The sequence below is a fragment of the Ceratina calcarata genome, unplaced genomic scaffold (genome assembly GCF_001652005.2).
Source record: "Ceratina calcarata isolate Rehan_Ccalc_2016 unplaced genomic scaffold, ASM165200v1 scaffold92.2, whole genome shotgun sequence".
Lineage (NCBI taxonomy): Eukaryota > Metazoa > Arthropoda > Insecta > Hymenoptera > Apidae > Ceratina > Ceratina calcarata.
The window spans coordinates 992,765-1,011,171 of record NW_017180576.1 but is presented as its reverse complement, the minus strand read 5'-3'; the positions used below and the strand labels follow the sequence as shown (position 1 = coordinate 1,011,171).

Sequence of the window (18,407 nt, the reverse complement as noted above, 5' to 3'; positions counted from 1 at the left end):
TTGATAACTGAAACCGTGACAGTTTCATTGAATAGCAAAGAAATAATTTGAAATTAAATTTTGAAATTCTGTCATATTTGACATTGTTTTAAAAGCGCAACCTCGTCACAGTATAAAAATTGAATTTTTCAATAGAAAGAGTTCGACACAAGTGCAATTAAAAAGATAGAAAAATACAATACATGTTGCAATTTATTCGTACAGTTAATTTGCGATGATATTGAAACAAAGAGGAAGTTACTTTGAATATTTTAATCAGTTGGTGCACGCTGCGCAACAAACGTTTTTGAAAGAACCACCCATATATCCACCTACTATCGATTCGCAGTATCGCATGCTGAAGTTATTTAATTAGTTATTTAAATCCGGAAATAAAATTCATTAAAACAGATACGTGGTTTAATGTTTCATATGATGATACATGGCCTTATTTAATTAATGGTCATATATTGGAAATTACACAGTAGCTATAAAAAGCATGCCCAATGATAGAAGCGTGTATCCATATTTTTTCGAAAAATATGCCTTTTAATATGAGATAAAATTTTGTTACTTTTTGTTAAATTTAGTTTATGATTATGTAGAACATTAATTTGGCCTTTGTTATTTAAATGGGTAATTGTTATCCAAAATTAAATTTGTGTGATCACACGATTTATTCAACGTCTCTGAATTGTTTAATTAGAAAAAAACTAGTAATTGTAATACTGTATTAAATTCATAGTTGTATGAAAGTCATATCTTCAGATAAACGTATCTTTTATTGGTAGATACATCCTTTACGGATTAACGACCGAGTTATATTGGATAACTGTCTGTGTTCGTGATTGTAGCGAATAGGAAATCACTGTAACTTGCCTTGATACAAAAGAAGGATAATTAATGTCTCTTTTATACCTAATTTTCAACTCTTATACCATAAAATCTGCTATTATACATTATAGCTTAACTCTTCATTATAACGTAACTTCTAAAAGTTGTAATCTCTCACGTACTACCAATCTTGCACGTAGTTAGCAAGTTGTAATCTAGCACGTAAAAAAGACAATAGTCATAATGTATTAAAAAAGTTAACGTTGTCTATCTCTAGGTATCGCCTTCGGGAATTTCATTGATCCCCTTCCTGTGAAACTATAACTCGTTTGCGACGAGCGTCAACAGTGGCCAACTATTTTCGATCGTAGTATAAATATCCACGGCTTATGTAACCACTCGCCATTCATCTCTACGCATCTCAGTCGAGACGTTTTCGATCCATTCTCGGCGATTCGTCAATCCATTAAAAATGACAAATTACTATTGCGATACTATTTAGAAATGTTCACTTGTAGATCGCACAAGTCACTTTCTATTATTAAAGTCTTTTAAAATATGAATTATACAATTGATACATAACATACGTTTATCGCAATTAACGTTCTCTGGCATTCTACTGCAGACAACTCAGATCGCATAGAACTCAATTCCAATTCTAATCAAATTTTAGAAACTTTTTAATTAATAGTATCAAAAATTTGATTAATCAATAGCTTCTAACTAAAAAGTCTAGACTAAGGAGTTCCTAAAATCTGATTAGCGGGCTTTTCAATTGGGATTGAGTTCTATGCGATTTGATTTGTCTGATTGTTTTATTAGAAGTAATATTCGGACAAGTTAAACATAAAACTGTTGCATTAATCTTTCCTAATATTGTGCAAATTCTACAGAGAGTTCAAGCGAAAGTGTATTGAGAAATATAGTATACACATACATATTACATTATCATTCAATTATGAAGCCTTGGAACATGCTGGTGGCAAATTATTTAAATGAAAAATTTTTCACTCACCGGGATCTGGTTCAGATTGATGTCCGATCGTTCGACGCTCGGGCAGTCGGTGAAGGTCACCGAGGTCTGCCTGAACCGCCTGCTAAATATGAACAGATTCCTCATAATCATGGTGTTCATCACGATGATCATCACCAACGGCGCGATTAAGCTTGCAATACTGTCGATGATGCTGATGATCTTCATCGTCTCCAAATACTCGACCTTCATGTCGCAGTATTCGTAGCCATCCTTGTTCACGATTCCGGCCGTGACGAACGAATACGAATGGCTCGTCAGCGCCAGTACCACCAGTACCAATATTATAGTTTTCGCCCTGGCTATGGTGCATATATGGGGCCTGTGGAGGGGATACTGAACAGCTATGAACCTTTCCACGGTGAACGCGACGATCAACCAAACGCTCAGCGAGCTGCAGACCGCGCTCACGTAGACCAACGTCTCGCACCAGCCATCTTTATTGAACACCCTCCAGCCTAATGCGTTGTTAAGCCAGACGAACAGCAGTGAAACCAGGAAACCGAAATCAGCCGTGGCCAAGGCTGCCAGATAGTAACTGGAACTCCTCACTCTCAAATGCGTGTTCAAAAACACGATACAGGACAATAGATTGCCGACCAGTCCCAATAAAATGATTGACGGGATGTAGTACTGGTGGAAGAAGTCCAGCAGGAAGTACAGGGAGTGACAGGCTTCCGTCGGTTTCTCCTCAAATTCCAAGCTGGGTTCGAAACTTCTGTTCCAATAGCCGTAGTGCGTTAAATTGGCCCACATGGTTGGAGATACGGAACGCTTGGAACGCGGCGAGGCGTCTAAGCTCGATTGATCCATCACGCACCTCGTGTGCAAATTTAACGTCGACGTTACGGAGAACATGACTTGCTTCTCTTTGCTCTTCTTGCAGTGTGATTTACTTTCCAACTTGCCTACAACAATAGATTTCTCAGATAAATGACGTTGAAGCAGTGAAAACATAACTCGTGACTTTTTTCTAAATTTTTTGGACAATTCTGATTCACCGAAAGAGAATCATATATGTATATAGTGTTCATATGAAACTCTTTCTTATTTTAACGCACTGAATCTACGCTCGATGTTATGCCCACATTTTCAGAAACACCCTGTATAGCAAGCATCCATACAAAACATTATCAAAGTAATAACCCATATAAATTCTAAACTATACCTACGCCCATGATAAAATTTTCCCGCAATTAATTTCCTATCCAATAGTAACACTTAGTATAAAAAAGGTTTAAAATTCGAGGACCCTAAAAATGAGCGAAGAAACAAACTATGGTGTGAATATTGCGGATGAATTTGAGCAGATGTTAAGGTGAAATTTAATTATTTCTTAATTTGAAGGTAATATCTTGACTAATTGAGGTCCGGTCGTGCCGGTATCACCGGCTAGTGTGAAGTAGGTCTAACAAGTCATCTCGATTATGTCTTCCAGCAGCGCTAAACGAACCCAATGTTAATCAGCTTACCCCTCTCCTGACAACGTCTTTTAATTTGAAGACTTGACTCGTGACCGAGGGTCGGTTCAATTTAGATTCAATTAAGCGACCTTGAGGGGATCAATGAGGTTCCTTGGCATTTGAAGACTTTTTCGGTTGCTTCGCTCTCGGCATCTGTTGTCAACAAATCGGCGCTCGACGTTGACTCCTCCAAAGCGTTCATCGTATCACGAGCATCCATTTTCGCAAAATAATTTTTTATATTTCGTCGATACATCGTTATTGCACTGATTTACATTTAAAGTATATTATTCTGAGAGTACATGACTAATTTTTAGTAAAAATGTTGAAAATTGAAAAAGTTATTGTATTATTAGTAAAAACTGGAATTTTTTTAATTATTTATTATATTTCAATTTCTTCAAACTAATCCAATTTACTTATAACTATTTTCGAAAAATGGTAGCACAATTTTGACTGTTTAAAAAATAAATTTAATTCTTATCAGCTCAGAAAAATGAATATTCTCTTTGCGGTAAACGTTGAAATAATAATATATTATAAAGTTGAAATGATAAATAAGCCAATTAAACTAGGTCAAAACAACCCAGAGTTAATTTACGTCTCATACAGATAAAGTGTAGCTTAAGGGCAAAGTATAAACTCTACCCAGTTTACTTTCAAGTATCTTTGATGTTCTGTGCAGAAGTGCTTGCTAAAAAAAGTCAATGTTATTTTCTTTTTTTTTACAGTTCCTATTACACACTTTTACAGAAAATTCTTTGTCCTCCCCAAAACAAATTGCGCACGAAAAAAGGGGAAATTGCGAACAGTTTTTTATGTCTACCACTCTTCCAGCTCAATATCGATTACGTATTTGAAAAAGAATACGAACTTCTGGAACACTGAATTCTTTATGCCAGAAAGAGACATCAAATATTCCGGACTGTCTACCGATTGATACCCCGGATGTAATATTAAAAGCCCAGTTATGGGCAACCGAAGAAAAATCATAATGGTTTTGACTTATACACATGTATGTATATGTGTATGAGTGTCGGTTTCGGCTCTTCAAAACGGGTTCTGTAGCTATTATTTTTCGGTTTTATATTTCGAATCTTTGTTTCGATTATTTTTTAAGTACGAGGGACATATTTTCTTCAGCGATTAAAAAATTTAAGTGGAAAGCCGTACAACTGTTAATATTTGCTACATGAAAATAAAAATTTCCAGTTGAAGTAACATTAAGAAACTGACTAAATAGATATCGACAGAACCAACAACAATCGGAATAGACGTATTAACGTTTCAATTACTGTATTATTGACTTTATTCCGATAATTCTGACAATATCGCGCGAGCATTGATAGTTCGATAAATACGGAAATATGAAACCAATTGAACGATTTTATTTTGCTCAACGAAGCGATTCGTGAATATGGCGCGGGAATTGAAAATCATTTCGCGATATTTTAGAACGGTTGGAAACTAGAATAGAATAGGGTATGCGTCGTTTCAAGTCTTCAAAATTATCTTGACAAGCGAGAAACGTTCCAAAATGATCAACCAAATGAGCTAAATTTCACTTTCCTAGTTTAACGAGTCGTTTCAAATCATTTGGGGAATAGTCAGACGCGTCCAATTAACAAATCACATTATCCGCCATTTCCGCCGTCTGAATCGTAAATTCAGATCGTCTGTGACAGAGTAAATTATCAATGCGTCTTTTAATTATGAGACGCCTATTATGTAATATATCTAATTAATAATTTTGACAAGTTCCAAGTCTTTAACGTGATCAAATTCGTCATTTCCATCCTAAATCTATCGAAATTACAAATTCAAATTGTTGCATATTATAGTCTATAAATGATCAATGCATTTTACTACTTTTTTATTAGCTCGCTTTCTTGTCTGTCTGTTCGGTACAAATTTTGCAATTGATTTTAAACTAACTTCCCGATGAGCTAGAGATTGAAAAGGAGAAAATAATTATTTAAATACAAAAAAGATTTTAGTACACCACGTTTTTAAAACGGACTAAAAAATATAAAATACTTATAAGATATAAAAGGAGAAACGTGGGGTGCAAAAATGTAAATTTTACAAGTATTTTATAATTATTTTATACTTTTTACTTCGTTTTAAAAACATGGTATAATAAAAATTTTTTTTCATTTAAACATTTTAATTGTAAACAGCTAAGATACATTTCATCCACCAAATTTTTCCCAAACCTAAACGATCATCATCACCAGAACTATTAAATACGATTATCTACAGGCCGGCGAACGCGTAATACGTTCGGATTATCAATTCGGATAATCGTTTCTACTGCGTTTAACTACGAGTTTCATTTCAAAAGGCTTCCGAATTATTTACTATACCAATATCCGATTAATGAGCTTTGATAATAGGAACAGAAAATGAAAACACAGATAGTCGATATTCCGAATTAAGAAAATTAAATCAAATGCATTTCATTAAATAATTTGTATTTGTGTCGATTGTTTCGCAAACCCAATTAATCTGTTCTTTCAACATCGTTAAATTTCATTTAAATTGTAGATTCATTTATGATTATTTATTACTCATTTAGAATTGTTAGCTAATGTCCTGCACGCCTGATTAATAAGTTACGAATCTACTTCTGTGTCTTCTATAATGTCACTCGAGACATTTCTATCTAAAAGAGTAGATCATCCATGAAACCGAAACAGCCGCGACACGTTCTATCCTGGAAGTGTCGATGGATCCGGTTCGAAGGTTTTGTAACGATGCGTCGGCTATGAATCGTCCTGCAATACATACATATATATCGCATCGCGACATTGGCATTGTCTGTACAGATAAACGCAACTGCGATACGAAAATAATGTGCGGTGGAATGTAGCTGGACTTCCTTCTGAGCCGCGGCCTCGACGCGGATATATTAGAAAAACAACAAGAACGAATGGAATTTAATCAGACAGAATCTCACTGACCCAACTGAGAAATTTGAAATTATTTCCATTTCAAGGAGCACATAATTGAACATGAAAATGATTAAATATTACAAATGTTCACGCTCTACCAATTTTTCTCATCCTTACCAACGACTCGAATTTTCAGTCCTACTTTACGTATGTTTTCCGATCCTGATTTAACAAATATTTACTCATCTATCCCTTCCTATTCGTTATTTGTTAAGGTAATGGTCACAAAAGTTAAGTTCCTTATGATCTTTTTTAAATTTTTACCGTGTGCTAATGATACTATTATGCTATACATATAATTTATCAATTGTTAAAATGACAGGAAGCCTAGCGTCATGATGAGCGAAATATTCATCCTCTAAATTTCAATTTTTCATATGTAATTCTAATATCCCTCACAAAACTGAAATTTTTTATTTTAGCATAAAGACTGCTTTTAGAATATTTACAGAAAACAACTTACATTAAACAAATGGGAGTAGTCAGCGTCATCGTTTGTAAGTAAGAGCATCGCGAAAATTGCGTAGAATTTGTATGAAACAGAGGAAAACAACAAGCGCTTAAAAGAGGAGAAAAGTTAGAAGCTGGTTTAAGCTTATATTTAAAACTTTCTGCTCTCATTATTAATAAGAAATTCAGGTGGCATTTGTGTATCTACACACAGCGAATTTTTGGATACCTCTCTGTAGCACGACTATCGCCTTAACATTTGTCCTTTGTTTCTCTTTTCTAAATTTGCTATCAGAGACTGATTTACCTGTTTTGTTTAAACGCCACAGATGTGTTTTGTTTAGCTTTATTCTTTAGTCATAATACGATCACTCTTTTCTCTTTAATCGTTGCTATCTTCATCCTCCACTTTAATTGTCGTAAACTTTCTCCCCTCGGTCTTTCACTTCTCTATTTTCTTTCAACTCGTACAAACTATCCAAGCTTCTTATCCGCTCTTCCGGTGAAGCAGGTGGGTCTTTTCCACGACTCACGCTCGTAGTTTTACTACCGGCAGATTTGTTATTTTTTCGCTGATAAAGAACATCTCCCTCCTCTTCGCTGGGAGTAATAGAATTTTACGCATTAACTGCCCGATTATGATTAAATAATCTTTAGTAATTCAAATCGCATCCAATTTCAATTTCAAATGCGTATTCACAACAGTATTCGTCTCTCGTTTCGCTTTCCTTTCTCGAGGAAGCAGATCTCATTAATTCTTTCCCTGTTCTCGGCAATTTCACGATAATCCTTTTGCTCTGGCTAGTAAGACGTGCATTTCTGATGTATGATTCGGCTTTCTTGAAACGGTTCTCTCAATTTACATGAATCGCGATAACGAGATGCCTAACCAAATAACATTTTTATGTACGTATGTCGAACCATAAAATAAAATCACTTAACTTAGACTCACAATGATACATGGTTCATATTAAAACAACTTGTCCAATTTCCTTGAGAAATCGTGACACATTGTTCATTCGTATTTTACAGGCAACATTAAACAACATGTACGTATGTTTTATCGTTACAGCAAAAGTAGTGTTTGATTGTTAGATTATTTATATAGACAAAAGTTAAGACTGTTCATTCGTGTACCTATTTATATGTGTTCAGGTGAATCCAGCGCATTGCTCAGTTCACTGAAATCGCTGCAACAAATCCTTTCATTTTTTCGGAGTCCAACGCTGGCCTTGACATTAACGTAGTCGTTGTATACAAATATATACACGCGAAGCAGGGTTGAAACGTGTTATCCAAAGTTCAACGACTCGTTTCGACAGGATGCGACAGTTGTCCACGGAATATCAACTTTTCAATTTAGTTTCTTCTCTCTGTTAATTTATTTCACATTTCTAGATAAACTAGAATCAGGCTATGCACTATTTAGTTCGTCCCTTTGTGATATATTGTATCTCTTAATTTAACGCTGAATAAACAACAAAATTCCTCTAACATTGATTTTCACTCGTCAAATCTGTTCTTATTTGTTAATTTCGTCATTTTGTTTCAATGATTCGTCATCTTATATGTTAGAATTGTGCGGATTATTATCTATTACATTTTATCTTATCCTTTTTCTTCATAAAACACAATCTCAGTTTTGTAACAATATTTGATGAGGATTTCTTCGCCAAAATCTTGAGAATTTTTCTGATATTTAACAGATTTATCGAATTATTTATTACAATTTATAACTAGTTTTACTCTGAATTAATAGTTATAATAAATTATTCATTAATTATTACCATATTTTATTATATTTTATATTATATTAATTATTACCATAATTTATGGTAATTACTATATTGTTATAAATGTCTACTTGTCCATTTATTTTTAAAATTCGTTTATTATTTTTTCTCTTAAATTATACACACACGTATCACTAAATTAAACGCAATTACGATTGTCTATCCATTTAGTCCTTTTATTCCATTTAATATTATAATTAATCTATTTATCATTAAAATTGTTTCGTTACTTTTTTAATTAAATGCACACATGTCACTGAATGAAACATGTTCATTGTTTATAAACATTTTTCCACCTTCCCCGTGGGATCTTTTTTATGAATAATGAAGCAGAAAGTTTGCGTTGGTAGACGAACGCGGACAGCTATTCTGAGCGGAATCGAAGCGTGACGCGACGATAAACGTCGTTGAGTAAACTGAAAACGGGATCCGCCGTTCCCGACGAATTCGCCGCTATTGCCACCCGTCAACTTCACCCGCATGCGCCTTTCGAGGTTCTCTGCCACTGTACCGAACCCTCGGCGTCGTTCCTTTCATTCATTCCACGATCTCCATCGATTCTTGAGAAGTTCCCGTTGCGGTTCATTCACAAACGATGTTTGACACGTAATAAAACGTGAAAATCATTTTCTTAAACTTGGTAAAAAAATGCACTTACAACGATCAACCCACGCAGGATGAACACCGATTCTCGTCTGATCACCGAAGTTAAGATGTGTTGGGCATTATCAAACAAAATGCACTTACAATGCCTTGTTGTTCAGAAACACTAACAGAATCACCTCCTCTTCGACCCTGACACTTTTTCTAGAATGCCCTTGTGTAAACTGTTGCACTCAGATTGCTTTAACTCCTTGCCGTACTTTGACGAGTCAGGCTCGTGAAAATACGGGCCAAACGTAGACATCACAAGTTTGGACACGGATTTTGTTGAGCTAAATAGTACGGTAAGGGGTTAATGCATGACAATAGTTTAATGTCGTTCTACACTATGTATACCTATGTATTATACGTGTACATTGTGCATACATAAAACTCATTGTTAGGTATTAGTGGATGTTGAGTAACCCGTCACTCACCGAGTTCACGCAACCATTTTCAATTTACGAGCAGCTCGCGAAACCTTATACGTATTAGTCCGGGAGCCCGCGACATTTTGAGGGTAGTGATCGAACCAAGGCTGATTTTCACCCGTATATAAGCGTTTTTATGGTACATACAAGGAACGACCTTCAGCTGCCACTTTTCGGGTGGAGGTGGGAGTAGTAGAGCCACCTCCGCGTTGAAGAATGTAAAAAAGAATTTCATGGTACCAAAGCTGACATTTTTCGTATAGTTTATTTATAATAATAAATGATAAAAAAATAACCTCCAGAAAACAATTACATATCTTATTATTTGGCACAGTGCTATGAAGTCCTCAAAGAAGCTTGCACGAAATTGAGAGGGCAGCTGCAGCCGAGCGGTAAACCATTCACACCGGTACTGACGTTCGTTTTAAACCCGAAATCAATTACAATGGGTCAACTGTACGGCGAGTACGATTTGAACACGCGCGAATGGTAAGTGAAACCTTTCGAGTCCCCGAGCCAACGATGATTGAGTGGCCCGTTCTCGGTTTGTGAATTTTTTACGCCAATTTCTCCTTTATTACCTACTCCATTAACTATCATTCTCACTTTATTTTAATATTAGTAAAAATTGTACTCATCTAAATTACGTAAAAATCAATATAAACTCACCTGCTTCAATTAATTATGTAAAATTTGAGTGAAATGGATTTAAAAGTTGTACCACGCGCTCATCGATGTTTTGAGCGTAATTCTCATTTTAATTGATGAAAAGCAATTTTTAAATAAATATAATAAGTAAATTTATCATAAGAAGTATAATAATGAAACAAGAAATGATTTAACAGGGATCGATATTAATACGTAGAATTTTATTTTTTTAAGGACCGACGGTATTTTCTCTACGCTTTTGAGAGTCGGGATAGCGGCAAGTGATACCAACAAAAGATGGTATATATTCGACGGCCCGGTAGATGCATTGTGGATCGAGAACATGAACACCGTGTTGGACGATAACAAGAAACTTTGCTTGACCTCAGGTGAGATAATGAAGATTCTACCCACGATGACAATGATGTTCGAAGTGGCCGATCTGAGGGTCGCTTCGCCAGCTACTGTTTCAAGGTCAGTTCTATATGCCTAATAACTTGCCTTTGGTCTTTCTTGGTTTGTCTTTTTAAAGGAAGGATTCATAGATCAGATCGACTGTGGACTTATACAAAATCAATATCATTAATTAACCATTTCCTTGTAGATGTGGCATGGTGTATCTGGAACCGGAAGCAATGGGGCTTCAGCCACTCATCAATTGCTGGTTAAAACGATTACCGAAAGTAAGCCATTAAATAAAAAACAAAAGCAGAGAATATTGAGACGATATTAGAAAATAAATTATAAAAGTAATACTTTAAAAATATAATTTATTCTTATACATAAAATTACAACATTTTAACATAATTATGAAAATTATATTTAATAGATATTACTTACATTATACATACATATGTACATGTACATATACCTCATACATCGCAGAACAATGTTATAATCCTTTTACTGTCTTCTACTTCAATTAATGCACATTCAATAAAGTAAATAACACAATAATAATAATAAATTATTTCTCTCTCCTCTATCCTTTCTTTTAATTCTGAGACTTCTTTTATAGCTACTATTAGAGACGTGTATTCGCTCCTTATTTCTTTCATTTCATCTTTTACATCTTTTATTTCTACGGTTATGGTATCCATTTTTTCCATTAATTTGTCAAATATTGATAATGTGATTTGATCTGGGCTATCGGTCTGTCTAATCGTGGGTTTCAAGTCCATCATTGAGGTTTGGTGTCGTCGATCACATTTTTGCTACTTGTCATACACTTTGAGAGCCTCCACCTAGTAATTCTGCTCTCACTAGCCATTTAGATCTACTTTCTAAATTATTTTGTTCGATTTTTCTCTCGTTTTATTCACTTTTCACTACAGCTTAGAATTACGCGTGTCTATCGCCCTCCCATAATAAATTATTTGAACGAATTTCAGAATATGAATAATTACGTGGAGGAGATATCAAGATTGACAAATCTGTTTTTATTGCCGGGATTAAAGATTCTACGAACCAATTTAAGGGAGATCGTGGGTACAGTCGATTGCGGTATGGTACATTCCTACATAAATCTGATGAATTTCCGGATCGGCCCGATGGCTGGCCGGGATGGAAAACCACCGCCTGCTGTTGCATTTCAACAACTGATTCGTAAGACTACGATACAGTACCTCTCAGTAATTCGCTTACAAAAGCTTAAAAACTTACAAGGGAACATATCGAATTGTCAATCACCGATTTTGATGAGAGACGTATTCCTTACCAAAATGTTTGACACGTATTTTTTTATCGACAAACTTGGGCATCAAAGGGGTGAAGACTGCTCTCAAAGTTACATAAGATATTGGGATACATACTGACATAGAACATGACTTAATGCGTAACGATTTTTGGTATTATGATGTAACATCTCTATTTGTTACGATTGACAAAAATCACAAAAGTTTCGCTTAGAAAAGTATAAATGTTTGTCCATGTCGCGCCATTCGTGAGTTGTACTGCTTATTACGTCTTCTCAATTATATACTTATACTACTGAAGAATTGCAGTGAAACCATCATAAACTGTACTAGTCGGTTTAATATACCACTTTGAATCTTACACAATATAAAATACATTATAAAACGCATTAAAAAGAAGTACTTAAACGTAACTTTTATTGCCATGGGTTAAGCTTTGTTATTCTCATTCTTATACAAGCCAAAATAAGTTTATTTTTTCACATATGTACGAGAATCTGTTTTATTCTCCACATATTGTATGTACAATATACATATACAAATAATAATCCAATTTGGCAATGTATTGAATTCTAGCTGACTTATTGTCGCCGTGGGCTGCGTTCGCCGCCGTTTGGAGTTTAGGCGCGAGCTGTGATTACAAAGGCCGCCGTTTTTTCAGTGAGTGGATTAAAAAGGTACAGAAAGACAACGAGCTCGATATACCGTTCCCAGAAGAGGGTTTCGTATTCGATTACAGGTGACCAAACGAACCGTTTATTTGTTTTGTCTCAAAAACCATTTTTGCCGTTTTCCATATTTCAATATTGTAGATTGCACGATGGTGGATTCACCGACGCGATTGACGGCAACGAGCCCGTTCCACCAAGATGGTACAAATGGCTAGATGACGTTGCACCGGTTACTATCACAGCGGACACGAAATTCGCAGGTAAAGTAATTTTATAATGTAATATAACATATTGCAATCGTTTGTAATTTACTAGAATAAATCATAAAGTCGCGTACCTAACGAATTTTCAAACTCGATTTTCTCGAAAATGATGCTCCGTATGAAAGAACTACATTGCTTTTTTTTAGCTAGATTTTATCTGAGGAATCATCCCCTTACCGGTTGTACCACAATTTCGCAAACACCCTGTATATGCATTATACGAATGTATAAAGTAAAGAATGTACACAAGACGTATACTGTATAATGTAATGTATAGACTAAGAATTTTTATACATAAATCTGTAGGAAATTTGGATGTGAAAGGATACATACGATGCATTATGCATAAAAACCAGAAAACTATAAAATATAGAATAACTATAGAAATCAAACGATGCGGATATAAGATTACGAAATTTGAATAGTGAAGTAGTATGTTAAAACATCAGATCAAACATGAAACAGATATTGAAGTGCCAACAATGGACAGCGTGAGATGCGCGGCGTTGATCGGATATCTGTTAGTCAATCGATCGAATCCATTGTGCGTCGGACCAACTGGTAGTGGGAAAACGTTAACAGTGAGCGCGAAACTACAAAGGAACATGCCAAAGAAGTTCATCTGCGATTTCATTACTTTTTCCGCTAGGACCACCGCTAATCAAACTCAAGTAAATTTTAAGTCATTACAAGCCATTCTTTTCTTTAAATAATTAAAATAATTATAAATAAAAAACGTTACGAAAAATTCTTTCATGGAAAGTTACCCTCGTAATTAGTATTTGTTCTTTTCTTGCATTAAATATTATTACTTAATAATGATCAAATTAGTCGAGTTTTAAGTATAAATAAAATATTAATACAGAAAGTATTTCTAACTTGTTTTTCTTATCATGGAAAAGGATTTAGTCGATGAGAAATTGTCTAAAAGGGGACGGGACGTGTTCGGTCCACCGTTATTACGACAACAAGTATTTTTCGTTGACGATTTAAACATGCCCACCTTGGATACGTACGGCACCCAACCCCCCATTGAATTGATCCGGCAGTTCATGGGTTTTAAAGGTAATACGGACAGAAAATATTAACGTGGAATATGATTAAGTAGGCTACAGGATGCAATTAATATTAATACAAAATAAAATTGTCAAAAACAATTAATATGCAAGTTGAATTTATAATGTACCGGATGAATAAGCTAAGAAAAAATATGAATAAACGTCTTTAGGTTGGTACGACCGAAAGGAGATCGGTTCGTTTAGACATATCGAAGATGTGAACTTCGTGGGGGCCATGGGACCGCCCGGCGGCGGTAGAAATCCAATAAGTGCCAGACTGTTGCGACATTTCCATTTCATTGCGTTCCCGGAAATGGAGGACGACGCCAAGGTAATACCTGAATCAGAGGTTTTCCCCGTCTCCTTCTTTCCCGATAGTTACTGCGTACCCGTCGCACCAAAAGCCCGCCTGCTCGTTAGATGACAATTATCAGGAGCAGGAAGTAATTAAGAAAAAGGTCGGCAGTCGAGAAAATAATTTATCTTCGTCTAGTTTCGACCCGTGTCAAAACTTCACGTCTCCCTCCCTTTAAAATCGTCATCGTTCAGGTCATGCGTTAAGCAAATTATTTTATAAATAGTTGCTGTGCAATAGAATGAATCAATGGAACAAGTATATAATTGTATCTCTTTATAATGTGAAATTATTATGTTGCGTAAACTAATACCATCAAAAACGGGTCGAGAAACATTGTCCCATGTTGTACAGTAGAGATTTTAAAAAATTTGTACCTTCCCATTTAATTTAAAATGAATTCATCTGGAAGGATTATTTTACAAATGAATCTTCCAATCCTCTTAAAACGATGGTTAAGTTTCAGGAGTTGCGACCCCGTCGTCCATTCATTTCAATCCAGTTTTATTCCATTCCATCCAAGTCCCTTCGCATCCACACCCACGCAGAATAATAATTGTGGCTCGTGAAAGAGACGAAATATGGCCGCTAATGTTTGACCTCTGCCTCGGCTACGGTGGTTTGCTGCAATTAGGCCTCGTAAATATTGAAAATGGCCGCCATAAATTCGTCTTGATCACTCTGTTCGAATCGACAATAATGAGCGTTTCGAATCCCCCAACGCAATCCTGCGTTTTAAACGAGATCGAGCAAGGTCGAAGGGGCGCGTTACCTTGCAAATATTCTCGGTGTATTCGTGTCAAGTATGCCGTGGAAGTATTTGAAAAAAGGGATAAACGTACCAGCAACAATGGAATTTTTATCAGTACTTTTATGAGTAATAAGGCTGATACGATGTACGCATAACTGCCTTTGTAATTGTCTTTTATAATCATCTGAAGTGAATTAGTCTTTACGTTTCTTAATTGACTTTCTTTTATGCCGTTTAACTTCTTTTCAAATGTTTACGTTCCTTTTCTCCCTTGTAAATACCAGCCGCGCATTTCCCATGCAGCTGACTCTAAATTGATCTCAAGTTAACGTTTACTTTGCGTCAACCGCTCTCCTTTTCTAACACCTAATGACTCCATTAATGTTCTACAGTGATAAACCTTAAATCATATATTTATATAACTGTAAAATAGAAGATCCTAAGAGCACAAGGCGGATAAACGTCTACATATATTTTTACAGAATTTTAATCTCAATAGATATGTGTATATTTTCTTCATGATTGAAACCATGAATTATATACATAAATCCTGCAATAAATATTATAAATAAAGTAAATACAGTTCGACATTGAAGTAAAACAATTAACAGTACATATTCAGGGAAGTTGAACATTTAAATGTCTTTTTTAATTCAATTTTCATCTGTGTCTGAAATCTACACATACGTATCTTCACATACTTTCATTCACATGGTCATTTCATTTTCTTTCCAATCTTTTGAAAACTCGTTATTTCAGAAACACATTTTTGGAACGATTCTGAATGCGTGGCTCTCAATGACACCGTTTATTGGAATGATGGACACTTTCGTGGATACAACGCTAAGCATTTTCTCTACAATTTGCAAGGAACTACTTCCGACGCCTCACAAGTCCCATTACACTTTCAATTTACGCGACCTCAGCAAAGTGTTTCAGGGTATGCTTATGATGACTCCAGAAAAAGTAGAAGTACGTTGAATACAATGCAAAATAGAAAATTTATATTCATAACACTGAATCACGAGATAACGTATTGATCCGCAACGATGACTTTTTAAATAAAATTACAAAAATGAATTCATTCATCAGATTGCATTGAAAGATTATATAAAATAGAGTTTAATTTATTGTTTTATATGGTCATTTATTATGCATACTGTGGCTGTATTATTTGCAAACCGATTTGGCTGCAGCTTCGAGACACATTGTTACTGCTTTGGTACCACGAGAACGTGCGGGTATTCAGTGATCGTTTGATAAACGACACGGACCGGAAGTGGTTCGATCATCTTTTGCGAAACACAATGAGAGAGCATTTCGAGTGCGAGCCCGAGCATGTCATCGGCGAGAAAATGCTGTTCTACGGTGATTTTTCTGGGCCCACAAGAGAATACCTCCAAATAACTGACTTGGAAAAAGTATACTCATTCATAAGTACTTCATCATTTTTCATTTTTGTTTCACTATTTAGTTTTTAATCTTTGGATAAGATAAGTATTAATATGAGTGATAGCTGTAATGTAATGGTAAGTCGTTGTCACGTTTACAGATGGAACACGTATTGGACGAATTTCTAGAAGATTACAATAGCGCGTCGACAACCCCTATGAAGCTGGTGCTGTTTCAAGATGCCATAGATCATATCTGCAGGATCAATCGAATTCTGCGACAACCTCGGGGAAACGCTTTGCTCCTGGGAATGGGAGGATCAGGTGATATAGAAAAAGTGACATTAACGTCCCCGGAGCATTCTCTCCCCTCTCTTTCTTTCACGTCTTTCCCGTTTGAGAAATAGCTTGAAGATTATTTCCCCCCTTTTTTTTCAGTAAACGAATAAATTACACGAGTGTCCAGGTGTGTTGAGATAAATACTCATTTGTAAATATATATTTACATCTACAAGTAGATATTTTTATCAAATGTCTTGTACATATAATCTCATGAAATACGTATTTCTATAATTTTACAAATGTTTTATACAATTTCACATGCTTATTGGGCAGCTACAGATTTCTATAATCTCATAAATACTATATGTAGACAGTTAAATATAATATCATAATGTCATGGTATATTTATTTTGTAAATTTTTATAATCAACTGAATATCTTTTTAATTATCTAAATTCAGGCAGACAAAGTTTGACAAGGCTGGCTTCGCACATACAAGATTACGATTGCTTTCAAATCGAATTGAGCAGCGCGTACACGTCCAACGACTGGCGCGACGACATTAAAGGTATCATGATGAAAGCTGGCGTCCAGGGTCAGTCGTTAGTCTTCATCTTCTCTGATACACAGGTACTAATCAAATTCCTCATCAAACGACTTGTAGATATATGTATAAAATACAATAAATATAATTCGATAAATCATGTTGTACAACATGTTACAATGCATTTAATTGATTCAAGTCATCGTATTTAATATCTCATCCAATATCCAGTTTTTAACACAATCACCAGCCGATTAATGATTCTAAATGATTACTCTTATTAATTCCTACTGCACATAATTATTAATGATTATCAAAGTATCACATATTTGATGAATTTATCAAAATTCAACCAAAAAACGAAACAAGAGTAATTGTATAACGGAACACGATACCCGTTATAAAATATGGAGTTGAATAAGCGCATTCAGTGTCGGGAAGGAAATTCGATACGCATCCTAATAGCTCGTTTCCTGCTTCACCCACGTAATGGTTTAGACTTAATACATCCATGAGCCTAGGGGAGATATTCTTATCCTGGCATTCGTCCTCGTCTCCCGGTATTTCCTTCTATCGTTCTCAACCCCGAATTTCTCTCCCTGTTTTGCCCCTCGAAAACGTCAATTTGTATGCAGGGTGTTCACGCTGTTATCTTTTATCAGCTTTTTATCGATGAACCAGTGAAAATCGCGAAAAATCCCGATACGTCTATATAAAATAAAGTATTCTTCGACAACATTTAGTTACTGTACAGGGTGAGACAATAAGAACATTCATTAGAAACGATAAATTGACGATTTTAATTAAATGAATATACTTTTATACCGAAACCAAATTATCTGAGTAGGAGTTCGGTTAGAAATTAGGACGAAAGGGTCTCCAAATCAAACAGGAGGACTCGACGTGAGTTGTAGAGACAAAATGGATTCTAATTTCCTTAATGAGCAATGCATTTAATGTGAATCTTAATTTCCACTCGATCCGAATCGAATCAATGTAAATTTCCCGGACTGAAGCATGTTTTAGTAAATCAAAACATTCCTTTCACTCGGTACTAACGGTCGCAACGCAGTATCTTTGGATCCGGAATTCCTTCCTCACATCTCCACACATAATTTAATCTATATATACATTCCACAACCTTTGTTCTCGCTGGATCGTTCCTTAAATT

At 35.3% G+C, this 18,407-nt stretch overlaps 2 protein-coding genes across 6 annotated transcripts in view; one reads left to right on the top strand and one right to left on the bottom strand.

Moving 5' to 3' along the window:
* Nucleotides 1–8,459, bottom strand: part of LOC108631667 (thyrotropin-releasing hormone receptor) — a 19,922-nt gene extending 11,463 nt beyond the window's left edge. The window contains exons 1-3 of one of the 5 annotated variants that reach the window (XM_026818945.1): nt 7,851–8,459; nt 6,727–7,598; nt 1,829–2,754 (exon numbers count right to left, since the gene is read on the bottom strand). In XM_026818945.1, the coding sequence (XP_026674746.1) occupies nt 1,829–2,704 (876 nt within the window). In that variant the 5' untranslated portion in view covers nt 2,705–2,754; nt 6,727–7,598; nt 7,851–8,459. Of the gene's footprint in view, nt 1–1,828; nt 2,755–6,726 lie in introns of all 5 variants that reach the window. The other 4 variants (XM_018035768.2, XM_026818944.1, XM_018035767.2 and 1 more) reach the window with 4 other exon arrangements.
* The window catches only part of LOC108631544 (dynein heavy chain 1, axonemal), a 74,457-nt gene that overhangs the window by 36,421 nt on the left and 19,629 nt on the right, over nt 1–18,407 (top strand). The window contains exons 24-37 of the mRNA XM_026818943.1: nt 9,914–10,068; nt 10,462–10,701; nt 10,832–10,910; nt 11,619–11,832; nt 12,498–12,660; nt 12,734–12,852; nt 13,321–13,526; nt 13,758–13,920; nt 14,084–14,244; nt 15,779–15,991; nt 16,216–16,440; nt 16,572–16,734; nt 17,153–17,352; nt 18,103–18,111. Of these exons, the coding sequence (XP_026674744.1) occupies nt 9,914–10,068; nt 10,462–10,701; nt 10,832–10,910; nt 11,619–11,832; nt 12,498–12,660; nt 12,734–12,852; nt 13,321–13,526; nt 13,758–13,920; nt 14,084–14,244; nt 15,779–15,991; nt 16,216–16,440; nt 16,572–16,734; nt 17,153–17,352; nt 18,103–18,111 (2,310 nt within the window). The remainder of the gene's footprint in view (nt 1–9,913; nt 10,069–10,461; nt 10,702–10,831; nt 10,911–11,618; nt 11,833–12,497; nt 12,661–12,733; nt 12,853–13,320; nt 13,527–13,757; nt 13,921–14,083; nt 14,245–15,778; nt 15,992–16,215; nt 16,441–16,571; nt 16,735–17,152; nt 17,353–18,102; nt 18,112–18,407) is intronic.